At 43.5% G+C, this 15,998-nt stretch overlaps 1 protein-coding gene across 1 annotated transcript; it reads left to right on the top strand.

Moving 5' to 3' along the window:
* Positions 1-10,950: 10,950 nt before the first annotated feature.
* On the top strand, positions 10,951-14,776 carry LOC102407248 (calcitonin receptor-stimulating peptide 2). Its single transcript, XM_025265957.2, has 5 exons — positions 10,951-11,132; positions 12,032-12,126; positions 12,873-13,004; positions 13,988-14,173; positions 14,721-14,776. The coding sequence occupies exons 2-4, from the start codon at positions 12,041-12,043 to the stop codon at positions 14,145-14,147; spliced, it is 378 nt and encodes a 125-aa protein (XP_025121742.1). The 5' UTR covers positions 10,951-11,132; positions 12,032-12,040; the 3' UTR covers positions 14,148-14,173; positions 14,721-14,776.
* The last annotated feature ends 1,222 nt before the right edge of the window (positions 14,777-15,998 follow it).

Here is a 15,998-nt window from a genome sequence, read left to right as displayed (position 1 = left end):
GAATGCAGAGTTCCAAAGAATAGAGGAGAGATAAGAAAGCCCTCCTCAGTAATAAATGCAAAGAAATAGAGGAAAACAATAGAATGGCAAAGACTAGAGATTTCTTTAAGAAAATGAGAGATACCAAGGGAACATTTCATGCGAAGATGGGCACAATAAAGGACAGAAATGGTATGGACCTAACTGAAGCAGAAGATATTAAGAACAGGTGGCAAGAATACACAGAAGAACTCTACAAAAAAGATCTTCATGACCCAGATAGCCATGATGGTTAGAGCCTGGCTAAGGCCAGACATCCTAGAATGTGAAGTCAAGTGGGCCTTTGGAAGCATCACTATGAACAAAGCTAGTGGAGGTGATGGAATTCCAGTTGAGCTATGGAAAATCCTAAAAGATGATGCTGTGAAAGTGCTGCACTCAATATGCCAGCAAATCTGGAAAACTCAGCAGTGGCCACAGGACTGGAAAAGGTCAGTTTTCATTCTAATCCCAAAGAAGGGCAATGCCAAAGAATGTTCAAACCACTGCACAATTGCACTCCTCTCACACGCTAGCAAAGCAATGCTCAAAATTCTCCAAGCCAGGCTTCAACAGTATGTGAATCGTGAACTTTCAGATGTTCAAGCTGAATTTAGAAGAGACAGAGGAACCAGAGATCAAATTGCCAACATCTGGTGGATCATTAAAAAAGCAAGAGAATTCCAGAAAAACATCTACTTCTGCTCTATTGACTATGCCAAAACCTTTGACCGTATGGATCACAACAAACTGTGGGAAATTCTACAAGATATGGGAATACCAGATCACCCTACCTGCCTCCTTAGAAACCTGTTTGCAGGCAAAGAAGCAACAGTTAGAACTGGACATGGAACAACAGACTGGTTCCAAATTGGGAAAGGAATACATCAAGGCTATATTTTGTCACCCTGCTTATTTAACTTATGTGCAAAGCACATCATGCAAAATCCTGGGCTGGATGAAGCACAAGCTGAAATCAAGATTGCCAGAAGAAATATCAATCATCTCAGATATGCAGATGATACCACCCTTATGGCAGAAAGTGAAGAGGAACTAAAGAGCCTCTTGATGAAAGTGAAAGAGGACAGTGAAAAAGTTGGCTTAAAACTCAACATTCAAAAACCTAAGATTGTGGCATCCAGTCCCATCATTTCATGGCAAATAGATGGGAAACAATGCAAACAGTGACAGAGTTTATTTTCTTGGGCTCCAAAATCACTGAAGATGGTGATTGCAGTCATGAAATTAAAAGATGCTTGCCCCTTGGAAGAAAAGCTAGGACAAACCTAGACAGCACATTAAAAAGCAGAGCCATGACTTTGCCAACAAAGGTCCATCTAGTCAAAACTACGGTTTTTCCAGTAGTCATGTATTGATGTGAGAGTTGGACTATAAAGAAAGCTGAGCACCAAAAAATTGATGCTTTTGGACTGTGATGTTGGAGAAGACTCTTGAGAGTCCCTTGGACAGCAAGGAGATCCAACCAGTCCATCCTAAAGGAGATACTGTTGAATATTCATTGGAAGGACTGATGCTGAAGCTGAAACTCCAATACTTTGGCCACCTGATGTGAAGAACTGACTCATTAGAAAAGACCCTGATGCTGGGAAAGATTGAAGGCAGGAATAGGGGACGACAGAGGATGAGATGGTTGGATGGCATCACCTACTTGATAGACATGAGTTTAAGCAAGCTTCAAAAGTTGGTGATGGACAGGGAAGTCCATGGGGTTGCAAAGAGTTGGACATGGCTGAGCGACTGAACTGAACTGAATCTTGACTCCAAGCACACTTTTCACTATCCCCTCCCCTGACTGCAACCACTGGCAAAGTAAAACAATTTACAAAACCAACCACAATGTAAGAGAAGGTGAAACAATGAGTAATGCAAAAGTGAAGAAATTACTCATCTGGATTGGTTTAGGTTTGGGTTTTATTCTTTAGCAGTCTACCTATCTTAAATGACAGCACCAATGTGTAATTTCCTTCTGCAAAACTGTCAATCTTCTAAATGTTGGGCCAGTAATTGTATATGATGCCTGGTCATTGAGCCTCACTACAGATCACATTAGCCCTGAAGCAAGCAGGCATGCCCATGTTGTCCTCTGAGTCCTCAGGGGACCAGACGTCTCATCAGATGCAGAGACAAGCCATGTTCAGGTACCTCAAGCCTCAGTGGCACCTGGGAATATAATAAAGTCAAGCCAAATACTCTTACTATGTTCTTGCCAATAAAACAAAGAAAATACAATCCATTTTTAAACTGTTGGGGCTATGAGAGATATTGTATACATAGTGCCTGGCGCACAGCTGAAACTCAATTGATGACATTATCATATTTATATTATTTTCCTTTGTTTTATACATAATTTTTCATATCCACTGCACATGCAACATCTTTTAGATAATTTTATATCCAGGTTATTAATAAAACATTGATGCTCCCTTTCTCCGGTGTTTACACAGATCCACTTGTTCTGAAGGTCTCAGCAAGGGGCTTCCCTAGTGGCTTAGTGGTAAAGAATCTGCCTGCCAGTGTAGAAGACACAGGTTCAATTCCTGGTCTGGGATGATCCCACATGCTATGGTGCAACTAAATCCATGAGCCACAACTACACAGCCAAAAATAAACAAATACAGTTAAAAAGAAAATAAAGATCTTAGCAAAATTCCCACCAGGATTTACATCCTGCCAGTCTTTGGCAACCACTTCTGTTCTTGCTCCCCTAATAGTGGTTTTTTAAAATTCTAAGCATGCTTTAGGGAAATTATTCAGAAGCTTTGTGTCTCTTCCCATGTTGATTAACATAAAAAAGTTTTGGTTCATGGCCTTCTTTATACGACACAACCAACTTATTAAGACTTTTTTTTTTTTAGAGACATTTTCAGTTCACAAGAAAGTCCAGAGGAAGGTACAGAGACTTTCCATATTCCTCCTGCATTCACACATTCATAACCTCCCCCAGTATCAAGAACACCCACCAGAGTGATATATATGTTATAACAACACTGACATCACAGTCACTCAAAGTCCACATTTAACCTTAGAGTTAACGTTCACTGTTGTATATGCTATGGGTTTGGACAAATACGTAAGGACATGTATCTATCACTAGAGTAACATACAAAGTATTTTCACTGTCTTAAAAAAATCCTCTCTTCTCTACCTATTCATCCCTCTTTATGGTTCTTTCTTTGGATTTCCATCTCTCTGCTTACATTTTTGCCCATCTGTTCTTACATGCTGTCTGCTTGACAGTCCTTAGTATATTAATCATGGTTGTTTTAAATTCCCAGTCTAAGGCCAAAACCGTGCCATGTCTGCTTCTGATCTTTGCTCTGACTACTCGTGTTGTGTTTTTTTGCCTCTTAGCATGTCTTGTAATTTTTTTTCTTGCTAGCTGGACATTATGTACAGGATAAGAGAAACTGCTGTAAATAGGCTGTGAGTAAGGTGGCAGTGAAGTCTGCGCACAGGGGACGATTTCCATAGTCCTATAATTAGGTCTTGGTCTTTTGGTCAGCCTATACTTCCAGACTGTGAACTTCACAGGTGTTTCTCAGTCTTTTTTGTCCTCCCCTCTTAGATAAAGGAAGTAACTAGAGTGTCCTGGAGTTGAATGTTTCCCTTCTCCTACTTGCAAGACTAGAACTGAAGTTAGCTGGAAATTTCCCTTGCCCCCAGGTTACTTAGGCTCTGATAGTATTCCAGCAAGTTAAGCTCTGGGTTACTAGTTTCTCCTGAAGGCAGACCTTGTTAAAAAAAAAAATGGATGCTCTGGTGTATTTCAAAATGGTTCCTTTTCTTCTTCCCTTCCTAGAATGAGGAAACTTTTCTCCCATATTTACTGTGAGAACATGGGCTCCTGAAGGTAAATCTCAGACAATTGCTGGGCAGGAAGGTGGGTTTTTAACTTTCAGAGTTTTTTACACTGAGCCTCTAGCAATTTGTCAGTTATAGTTCACATTTTCCTACTCTGTCTGGCACTAGTTTCAAGTGAGTCTGCCCTTGTGTCTCCTAAGTATTCATCTGTATATCATGCCAATCTTGGGGGCAGAAATTTGCCCTTTTGGTCTTTACTTCTTCTAGTGATCCTTGAAGAGTTGTTGATTTTTTCGTCTGCTCAGCTTTTTATTTGTATTTATGACTTCTAAACTTCTCTGTGGCATTTTCAGTTGAAATTCTTCAGTTAATTTGATAGCTACAAATTTCCCCCAGACTGAAGCAAAAAAATTTGTGTTGTTGCTACTGCTGCTAGGGGCTTCCCAGGTGGCACCAGTCATAAAGAACCCACCTGCCAACACTGGAGATGCAAGAGAGGAGGTTTGACCCCTGGGTGGGGAAGATCCCCTGGAGAAGGAAATGGCAATCCACTCCAACACTCTTGCCTGGGAAATCCCCTGGAGGAGCCTGGCAGGCTACAGTCTATGGAGCAGTAAAGAGTCAGACACACACGACTGAGTACACACACACACACTGCTGCTAAGGTTGTTAACTGTTGTGATTTTGTTGTTGTTGTTGAATCTGTATTATACATGAATTGCAAAGAATTAAAGGAATAAGTTTTTAGGTGTAAACCTTTTGACTGCATGGAAACTCACATAAGAATTTTCAACTATTAATACATTGAGTCTCTGGCTCACTCTGACAAACCATCTTTTTAAAAAATTTTAAGTCAAAAAGCACAGAAATATAATTTTAAAGAATGGAAATAGACATTAAAGTGAGAGGTTATTATAGTGTTAAATCTTTTCTTTCTTTTTTTTTTTTAACAAACCAGATTGTTTCTAACTGATCCTGATTTTCAAGTTTAAAAGTTATGAAATAAGGTTATAAAATCAAGAACCTAATAGTCAATGACTATTTTTAAATTAGCATTTTCCTTGGCACCTTTGCTAGATCGTTCTCTCTTTACTGTTGTCCTGAGATGGTTCAGGCAGGGCTGGACACAATCACAAACAATTCGTGATCAATCGTGGAGGTATAAAATTCCCAAAGTTCACTTCATAAATCAGGAATGTATTCAGAGGAGAACGGTTTTGTATCCCACACTAGGAGATCCTAGATTTTAGAGGACACCCTAGGGGAAATTGTTATTTACCTGTCTCATTCCTAGAAACATCTATCAGGAAACTGTATGTATCAAATAAAATAAGAGAAGTCTGACTGAAATGTTTGCACTCACAAATTGGGAATCTCTACCTAGGTCCAGATTATCTGCAGCCTGGGATTAGAGATTTGTCATAGAGATTGGCTGGTGAATTTGCCCCCAATGAATTAATTTCCATTCACTCAATAAACATCTGCTGAGTGCTGACTAGTGAGCCAGATGTGTTAAGTGACAAAGAAAAGGACAGTTTTTAATAAACCTTAACACTCAGCTGATCTCCAGTAGCATACTGGGCACCTACCGACCTGGGGAGGTCCTCTTTCAGTATCCTATCATTTTGCCTTTTCATACTGTTCCAGAAAGAATGAAGGGATGGAACCAAAGCAGAAACAATACCCAGTTGTGGATGTGACTGGTGATAGAAGCAAGGTGCGATGCTGTAAAGAGCAATATTGCATACGAACCTGGAATGTTAGGTCCATGAATCAAGGCAAATTGGAAGTGGTCAAACAGGAGGTGGCAAGAGTTAACGTCGACATTCTAGGAATCAGTGAACTAAAATGGACTGGAATGGGTGAATTTAACTCAGATGACCATTATATCTACTACTGTGGGCAGGAATCTCTTAGAAGAAATGGAGTAGCCATCATGGTCAACAAAAGAGTCCAAAATGCAGTACTTGGATGCAATCTCAAAAACGACGGAATGATCTCTGTTCGTTTCTAAGGCAAATCATTCAGTATCACAGCAATCGAAGTCTATGCCCCAACCAGTAACGCTGAAGAAGCTAAACAGTTCTATGAAGACCTACAAGACCTTTTAGAACTAACACCCCAAAAAAGATATCCTTTTCATTATAGGAGACTGGAATGCAAAAGTAGGAAGTCAAGAAACACCTGGGGTAACAGGCAAATTTGGCCTTGGAATACAGAATGAAGCAGGGCAAAGACTATTAGAGTTTTGCCAAGAAAATGCACTGGTCATAGCAAACACCCTCTTCCAACAATACAAGAGAAGTCTCTACACATGGACATCACCAGATGGTCAACACCGAAATCAGATTGATTATATTTTTTGCAACCAAAGATGGAGAAGCTCTATACAATCAACAAAAATAAGACCAGCAGCTGACTGTGGCTCAGATCATGAACTCCTTATTGCCAAATTAGACTGAAATTGAAAAAAGCAGGGAAAACCACTAGACCATTCAGGTATGACCTAAATCAAATCCCTTATGATTATACAGTGGAAGTGAGAAATAGATTTAAGGGACTAGATCTGATAGATAGAGTGCCTGATGAACTGTGGATGGAGGTTCATGACATTGTACAGGAGACAGGGATCAAGACCATCCCCATGGAAAAGAAATGCAAAAAAGCAAAATGGCTGTCTGAGGAGGCCTTACAAATAGCTGTGAAAAGAAGAGAAGTGAAAAGCAAAGGAGAAAAGGAAAGATATAAGAATCTGAATGCAGAGTTCCAAAGAATAGCAAGGAGAGATAAGAAAGCCTTCCTCAGGGATCAATGCAAAGAAATAGAGGAAAACAACAGAATGGGAAAGACTAGAGATCTCTTCAAGAAAATTACAGATACCAAGGGAATATTTCATGCAAAGATGGGCTCAATAAAGGACAGAAATGGTATGGACCTAACAGAAGCAGAAGATATTAAGAAGAGGTGGCAAGAATACACAGAAGAACTGTACAAAAAAGATTTTCACCACAAAGACAATCACAATGGCATGATCACTGACCTAGAGCCAGACATCCCGGAATGTGAAGTCAAGTGGGCCTTGGAAAGCATCACTATGAACAAAGCTAGTGGAGGTGATGGAATTCCAGTGGAGCTATTTCAAATCCTGAAAGATGATGCTGTGAAAGTGCTGCACTCAATATGCCAGCACATTTGGAAAACTCAGCAGTGGCCACAGGACTGGAAAAGGTCAGTTTTCATTCCAATCCCAAAGAAAGGCAATGCCAAAGAATGCTCAAACTACTGCACAATTGCACTCATCTCACACGCTAGTAAAGTAATGCTCAAAATTCTCCAACCCAGGCTTCAGCAATACGTGAACCATGAACTTATAGATGTCCAAGCTGGTTTTAGAAAAGGCAGAGGAACCAGAGATCAAAGTGCCAATATCCACTGGATCATGGAAAAAGCAAGAGAGTTCCAGAAAAACATCTATTTCTGCTTTATTGACTATGCCAAAGCCTTTGACTGCATGGATCACAATAAACTGTGGAAAATTCTGAAAGAGATGGGAATAGCAGACTACCTGACCAAGCAACAGTTAGAACTGGATATGGAACAACAGATTGATTCCAAATAGGAAAAGGAGTACGTCAAGGCTTTATATTGTCACCCTGCTTATTTAACTTATATGCAGAGTACATCATGAGAAACGCTGGGCTGGAAGAAGCACAAGCTGGAATCAAGATTGCCGGGAGAAATATCAATAACCTCAGATATGCAGATGACACCACCCTTATGGCAGAAAGTGAAGAGGAACTAAAAAGCCTCTTGATGAAAGTGAAAGAGGAGAGTGAAAAAGTTGGCTTAAAGCTCAACATTCAGAAAACTAAGATAATGGCATCTGGTTCACCACTTCATGGGAAATAGCTAGGGAAACAGTAGAAACAGTAGCAGACTTTATTTTGGGGGGCTCCAAAATCATTGCAGATGGTTTTTTCAGCCATGAAATTAAAAGACGCTTACTCCGTGGAAGGAAAGTCATGACCAACCTGGATAGCATATTGAAAAGCAGAGACATTACTTTGCCAACAAAGGTCCATCTAGTCTAGGCTATGGATTTTCCAGTGGTCATGTATGGATGTGAGAGTTGGACTGTGAAGAAAGCTGAGTGCTGAAGAATTGATCCTTTTGAACTGTGGTGTTGGAGAAGACTCTTGAGAGTCCCTTGGACTACAAGGAGATCCAACCAATCCATTCTAAAGGAGATCAGCCCTGGGTGTTCTTTGGAAGGACTGATGCTAAAGCTGAAACTCCAGTACTTTGGCCACCTCATGCGAAGAGTTGACTCATTGGAAAAGACTCTGATGCTGGGAAGGATTGGGGACAGGAGGAGAAGGGGATGACAGAAGATGAGATGGCTGGATGGCATCACCGACTCGATGGATGTGAGTTTGAGTGAACTCCGGGTATGGTGATGGACAGGGAGGCCTGGTGCGCTGCAGTTCATGGGGTCGCAAAGAGTTGGACAGGGCTGAGCGATTGAACTGAACTGAACTGAACACTCAGCTCAGCTTGAGGCACTCAGAAAGTGCTTGAGGGAACAATTAATCTCAGTCCCTCCCTATCTAGAGAGGCTTTTTAAAGTAAAGCCTGTAATAGCCAGAGGCTATGTTAGCACCCTCTATGGTGCAGACCCTGCTTCCTGCCCCAACAGCTATCCTCTGTAGCCTGCAAAGATTTCAGAGTGAGGAATGGATGTTTGCTTTGAAGAGTGAAGACATGGCAGTCATGGGTGGAGCTCCAGCCCACAAAGTAAACTGGTTACAAAATCAGCTTCTAAAGTTGTTAACCACTGCAGTCACCATCACACTGGTGAAACCTGTGGTTCTCTCATCAGAAAAATGCCATCCAGGTAAACACATACTAACAAATGATCTCAGAAGGTTCATATATGAGAAACCTCTTTCTTTGGAAGTCATATCCGCAAGAGTATTCTAAGAGTCAGACTCAACTAAATGGCAGAGCCCAATTTATACTGCCACAACTACCTACTAAGCGCCCTTCACCAATTTAGACTTGCAAATCTGTATGCACGCCTGAGCCAAGGCTCGGAATCCTAACTGCTAAGCCCCCAAATTTCCATCTGAGTCTCAGCTCCAGGGCACACTGAGTCTGCGATTCGCCATTCTGAGCCCTCCCCTGGGTCTGCTCACCTTTCCCAGCTCTGTGCTCAAGCCAGCAGCACGCAACCAACGAGTTCTTCCATTTCCGTGTCCCCCTTCCCCACCCCGCCCTGCCAATTGACCCTCAGGCGACTGAGTTTTAGATACTCAGTTCCCCAGCCCCGAGATTTTTATTTTTCTTGCATCAGTGCCACTCCTGGGTTAAGAAGCAGAAAACTGGAATAAGGCCTCTTGGAAGTTAGGTGTTCTGAACCCTGAGACCACCAACCTGAAAGGGGAAGGGGTGTGGCGCGAGGGCCGTGTATCGAAGGATATGCAGTGGTTTCTGAACCCTGGACTGGGACGTGGACTTGTGGCCTGGGCCACTCATCACACACCCGGGCTGGTTTCGGCTCTGCCTGGCAGAATCACCTAGCTGGGGTCCTTGCAGCCCACCGTTGGCCCGCGATGTGGCCGATGTGCTCGCAGTGCTGGGACATCTGTAGGAGAAACAGCAGATTGCGCATGTGCAGTAGACCTGGCGCCCCTGTAGCCCGGGAGCAGCCCTCTCTATTCTCTTAGGGCCGTCGAAGAGGGCTTGAAGTCGAAAAATCAGGCAGAAGGTTCTGCAGCTTAGTTGTGGAAGGTGTACGAAGGTCGACATGCTGCTTAATTGGGTGTTACTGCGGTCGTGTGCATAGGAACCCAAGACGCTTGGGACTGAACAAAGTAAACCCACGTGGATGCCCCTGTGCGCCAGTGTTGTTTTCTGAGCTCCGGTGGTGTGGGAGTGGGCACACATTTAGAGACAGAAATGAGACTGTGTGTGGGAAAGAGTATGGATGGAAGTGTGAAGTGAGGAGGGTGAGAGTGCAGAGCTGGAATCACATGCCGTCGGGATATTTTGGCATGAAGCACATGGAAACTGTGGGGAAATCGGGAAATGGATCGGGCAGGTGAGAGATGATGGATGGCTGGTTAGGAAGGGGATGGATCAGTACTTGCCTCGAGGTTTAGGAAACATCTATGCCTTAAATCTCCGCGCTGAGTGCCAGCGGGGCATCCAGGCCTTCTTACCTGTATGTTTGGACCCCCCATTGCGAGTCCGGGCAGAAAACGAAGTGGAAATTTCCATAGTATAGGTTGCAGTCTTACGGAATCCCCTATGCGGACCAGGAAGCTCTTCTAGATCCCCACCTAGGAGGGAAACAGTTTCTAGCTTGACTCTCCCTCAGACACACGAACACAATTCAATCGCAAAAATGGAAGAGAGGGTGCTCAGAGCGCTGTAAGGCTAAACTGGGATCGGTTGCCTTTCGCTAGAAACGTCAGATACTAAAATAAAGATCATTTGAGTTTTTTAATTAAAAAAAAAAAAAAACACGTGTTCAAGATGGGAATATAGTCCCCATTTCAAAGATAAGTGTGTTGAAGCACTGATAATTTGCTATGATCTTACTAGCTTATATTGGCACAGCTGGTACTGACTTCAGGTCTGACAAAGTCCTTGCCCCTCCATTTCTTGATTCCCAGAAGCCCCATCCCTCTGTGTATCATTCTAGCTGCCTGAATCAGACGTGTCCCCTAGTTTGGGGACAGAATCGTCCACTCTGCTGTACATTAACCCTCAAAGCATCACTTTGGATACTGTGAGACTGCAGGGCAGCCAGGATTCCATGTAATGTTGGATGCTGCCCTACAAGATCGTCACACAGTTGGGGATGGAGTAGGACGTGTTCAAAACTCAAGGAACTGAACAGGTGAAATTTACCGTGACGTCAATTTGTCCTCAAATTGCTGGTCACATTTACGTGTATTCTTTTTTGGGTCCCTACCAACCCTCCCACCCCTGCCATCAGTGATCTCAATGCAAATACACTTGGGGTGGGCTTCCTGGATGCTCCAGGCTCTGGACGCAAATAGTGACACCATCATTCTGGGGCTTCAGGATCCTTCCCGTCATTGGTTGCCTGGAGCTCTTGGACCACCCCAGACGCAGAGCTGCGGAAATAAGAGCCGCTGCTGGTGCTGGAGGCATCAGAGGCAGGCATTACCAGATCGTGTCACTTCTGCAGTGCCATCGCCTACCGCCAAGGCTACTGTCACTGCTCCCTCCTCTGCTCCAAGCCGCCCAGTCCCTGTTGCCAGGTAAGTCTGGAGACTTCAGCTTAGCTGGATTCTATTCTCTCCCCCTCCCTTCCCTTTCCTCATTACTTTTTCTTACCTGATCCCCTTTCCGGTATCAAGAGTGTGGTTCCACGTTCTCATCACACTCTGTGTCACTCCGCGGTTCTTCCCAAGGATTTCTCCACATAGGTAACACTGTATGGTCTCAGTTCCTGGACTTTGCGCTCCACTGTCCCCTTGCTACACCGGGCTCCAGTCTTGCTTTCTCCCGCTGCACACGTGCTTAGGTCAATTTCTAGATTTTGGAGCTCTCCAGGTGCCACCCGCAGAGCAGGAAGCAGGAATAACTTTGTGCGGACCGAGCGCTCTCGGAGCACATCTCATGCCTAGTGGTCCGTGGGAAATGGGTTCAGAATTTGCTCCATGGGTTCAGAACTTGGTCCAGCCAAAGCGGGTGGCAAATAGGTACAACGACTGAGGGGCGGGTAACTATTAAACGCAAGCCCCAGTTGCAGATTCTGGGAGCCCGGGTCCCAATTCGAGACTCTCCCAGCTTTTTACAGGGTCCTCTTTGCCATAGTGTGGAGTGGCTGACAGGTAGAATTTGGTTTTTTAATTTTCAGGGATTCCAACTGCAGTGATAACTCCTCTCTAACCCTCTTCCCCAGTGAGATATGAGGAAAAGCCCCGTTCCAGCAGGACAGCTCTGGGGGGCCCAAGGGGGAAAGCTGTGGAGACAGGTACTCCCTGTCTGTCCTCCAGGAGTCCTGGCCAACAGGAAACGATGGTGAAGGGGAGTGAAATGACCAGCCTGAAACCAGGATGCAAGGGTGTTAGAAGCCGAGGTAGGGGTAGAGCCCAGGTCTCTGGGTTCACTAAACGAACTGCTGCAGGTGGTGATGTCACTTTCCCCCTTGCAGAGAGACGTCATGGGGTTCTGGAAGTTTCTGCCCTTCCTGGTCCTCAGCTTCCTGGCCGTGTACCAAGCAGGCATGCTCCAGGCAGCACCATTCAGGTAAGACAGTCCCACCAGGTGCCCTCTCACTTCCCGTAAGTGCTGTGTTCTCAGTTGTGCTGTGCTGAATCTTTAACAACTGGCTCCTGGTGCAGGGGATGAATGGTGGTAATGTATGAATGTACACTTGTATATAAAGCTTATCATAAACTTTTTATAACACAAGGATGTGTAGCACACAGTTTACAAATAGGCATAAAACAGTACTCATTATTATAAGTTTCATATAACTCATTGAACTTCATAACATACTTTTGTTGCTTTTACCAAACATTTGTATCTTGAACAAAGATAATTGCTAATTTAACCATAATTTGAAAAATAGATTTCACCCTAATCTCCTAACTGCTTGGCCAATACATTTGTCATTAAGTCTGATATGTGATCTAGTCATCTAATTTCTCATCCTCATTCAAATTATATTTATTAAACTGAAACCATTTTCAGATTCAAACTGCCATTATCATTTAATTTTCAACAATAGCTGCATTTAACACTGAGCTCATAAAGATCCAGAAAATCTAACCATCAGTCTCCAGCAAACCATTTCTTGGAGGTCACACCAGAGCCTAACTGCTGGAGAAGCAGAATTTTTGGATAGAAAATGGGCTCATTTCCTCCACTGACAGTTGGAGCAGCCACATCCTCAGGGGAAGCTGCAGAAACCAGGAAACCTGGCTGCTTACCCTGAGGGTGGAGGTAGGCAGGGACTCAGACCCAGTATTGGACTTGCTTCTTTTCCCTAGGTCAGTCTTGGAGAATGACTTTGATCCTGCTACACTCACAGAGAAGGAGATGTGCCTCCTACTGGCTGCAATGGTGAACAATTATGTGCAGATGAAGACCAGTGAACTGAAGCAGGATACAGAGGAATTCCGGTAAGGCTCTGCCCTCCACTCTGCTCTTACCCTCTCCCCTGGCTTACCAGGAAGGGGTATCCTGACAGGTAGGAGAGAATATAGCTAGCCAGGCAGCCAGCAAGCTGTCACTGTTCATGCCTGGGGTCCAGCTCTTCTACAGGCTCCACTGAAGACAAAGATCATGTGAAGGGACTATGGTTGCCCACATGTAAAAAGATGCCTTTCTGAAAGCAGTGGGGGAAGCTGTGGAATCGCTCACTCTGGAAATTGTCTGGCAGTCCAGTGCTTCCCTGGTGGCTCATTGGTAAAGAGTCTGCCTGCAATGCAGGAGGTCCAGGTTCAATCCCTGGTTGGGGAAGATCCTTTTCCAGGGGGACAGGGGAGTTTTTCTTTTCCTAAGAACACTGAGTCCCTGAGAATGGGATGCATCCTTCAGACAGTCTTTAAGAATGAGGTTGGGTGTGGTACTGTAATCTCTCTAGTCACCTAAGCTTAGTTAAGTTTTCATTTGCATGCATGTTCAGTCATGTCTGACTCCTTGCAAGCCCATGGACTGTAGCCCACCAGGCTCCTCTGTCCATGAGATTTTCCAGGCAAGAATGCTGGGGTGGGTTACCATTTGCTCCTCCAGGGAATTTTTCCAACCCAGGAATTGAACCCACATCTACTGCGTCTCCTGCACTGGATTTTTTTTTTTTTTTTTCACCACAGAGCCACATGGGAATCCCAAGGTTTTTACTTGCACAGAAAAGATTGGCTGCTATAGTTCTGTGTTCCATGGCTTGTTGTCCAGAGAGGGTTTGGTTTTTCTGACACTCCTGGAAATGGAGAATGATTGTGGCATTTTCTCTTATGCTCTATGATTTTCTGCTGTGATTTTGTGCTTAGAAGAAATATTTAAGGTTCATTGGTGCCTCTCAGAGCAGTAATTACTGTGGGGTAGCACTTGCCCTCAACCTCTCACTGACAGACTTTCTCTTTTTCTCCATTCTGCAAATCAGCATCACTGCCCAGAAGAGATCCTGTAACAGGGCCTCCTGTGTGATCCATAAGATGGCAGGCTCACTAAGCAGATCTGAGAGTGAGATTAAGAGGAACGTCATGTCCACCAACGTGGGCTCCAAAGCCTTTGGCCGGCGCCGCAGGGACCTTCAGCACTAAGCAGTGAAATGACTCCAGGAAGAAAGGTGAGCATGCTAATACCTCAGATAGCAGGGCAAATGGCTGGGTATTGCAGGGGTACAGCCCACACTCTAACACTTCCTATATCATAAAAAAATCCACAGCAGAGTTGCTGGCCCCAGTGTCTAGACATAGAATAGAGAGTCTGAATATCTGAAACCCCTCTATTCATTTATATTTTCCAGTGTCTTATTGTGACACTGAGAGGAAGTATAGATCCTATTCATTTAAAATAACTTCTTTGCAGTTATAATTGTAATTATTCTAGTTTTTTACTTTGAAAGGCAGAGAGCCTTCCCTTTGGAGTAAGCCCTACAATGTCATGTACATCTGAATTCAGAGTATAGACTTGGGTTCAAATACTGTGTTTGTCCTTACTATGTAACCTTGGAGCAGACCCAGTTACCCCATGAGCCTTGGTTTCCCCATATAACTTGAAGGCAACAATCGTACCCACCTTTCATCATTAATATAAAAAGTAATTGAGATAGTACATGACAAGAGCCTCATTATTAATAAGTACTAATATTCTATTCTTTTTTTTCCTCCTAGGTCACCAAGAAGCTGAACTCCATTTCTTTTAATTTGCATGAAAGCAACTAATTGAAAAGAAAAATTGAAAGGAAGACACACATATATGCATGTCTCTTGATACTGAAAACATTTCTTTTTGCTTGAAATAAAGGCAAATGCAGAATAAAATCATTGCAATTACCCATAGTGCATCTTTTTATATTTGATTCTGTATTCAATAAATATGACACATATCTCATTGACTTAGCTGGTAGCAAATCTGGACCCTGTCAGCCAACCTGTCAGCTGTTCTGTGAAACCTCAGGAGTACATGAGGTTGCTGACTTGTGGGTGTCTGGAGGGTGCGTGGTAATACTGAACCTCAGTGGAACTCTTTGTTTAAAGAAATGTTTTTTATCTTGATGAAGTGCATTTTGCACTTCATCAAGATAAAAATATATTTTCAATATAGTTAAAAGGACAGTTGCTGCTATTTATGCTGTTTTTCCCATGAGAAACTCAGGGAATTGTAAACACTTTGTTGACCAGGCTGGCTCAAATGAGGCAATGACACCATGCTTGGGCTGGGTCATCAGCATCATGTACCCTCAGTGTCAAGTGAAAAACCCTTATTGGAATTAGAACCCTCAGCATCTCAAAGAGACATTCACATTTATTTTCAGGGAGTGCTCTGGTCCCCAGACCCAGAGGTTATCTGTTCTCTTCTCCTTGACTCAGATTTCTCCTTACCCATGTCCCATTCCTGCCTTACCTCCCAACAGTCACTCTTCATACCCCCCACAGCCTGCAAAGCCCTTTAGAAGCAGTGGCTAACAATCTGAAAGGGGATCACAGACTGGTAGACCTGGAAAGATCATCAGATACCATCTAATCCAATGTTTTACTTTCTGAGGTGCAGAGAAGAAAAGTGCATTGCTCAGAGGCCTGAAATAAGTTTAACAGAGACATTCCCTTGTTTAACAATCACTGAGTCTCTCCTGTAGGCTTAACACTATTTTAGCTCCAGGAAGAGCAATGAACAGAACAGACAAAAACCCCTGCATTCATGGGGCTTATGTTCTAACCAGGGGAGACTGAGGTGATCCAGCTGTAGAGTTAGAGGCATTCAGTATTAGAAGGAATCTGGGATGTCATAGGGTCTAAAGGCTTATTAAATGCAGAAATCTCCCAGCATCAACATTCTTGGTATCTGTTGGAAATGCTAGATACCAGCTATTGACTGTAACTTCCAAGATGATTGGACAGCCCATTTCACTGGTGGACAGTCAGTTTTGTTGTTTTTTTTTTAAATGGATT

This window comes from Bubalus bubalis, chromosome 16 (genome assembly GCF_019923935.1).
Source record: "Bubalus bubalis isolate 160015118507 breed Murrah chromosome 16, NDDB_SH_1, whole genome shotgun sequence".
Classification (NCBI taxonomy): Eukaryota; Metazoa; Chordata; class Mammalia; order Artiodactyla; family Bovidae; genus Bubalus; species Bubalus bubalis.
The sequence above is the reverse complement of the archived record's forward strand: the minus strand, read 5'-3'. Positions and strand labels throughout refer to the sequence as shown.

Coding starts and splice junctions, on each gene's coding strand:
- LOC102407248 (XM_025265957.2), top strand. CDS start 12,041: ATGGGGTTCTGGAAGTTTCTGCCCTTCCTGGTCCTCAGCTTCCTGGCC. Junction 12,127..12,872: donor CTCCAGGCAGCACCATTCAG/GTAAGACAGTCC, acceptor TCTTTTCCCTAG/GTCAGTCTTGGAGAATGACT. Junction 13,005..13,987: donor CAGGATACAGAGGAATTCCG/GTAAGGCTCTGC, acceptor TCTGCAAATCAG/CATCACTGCCCAGAAGAGAT.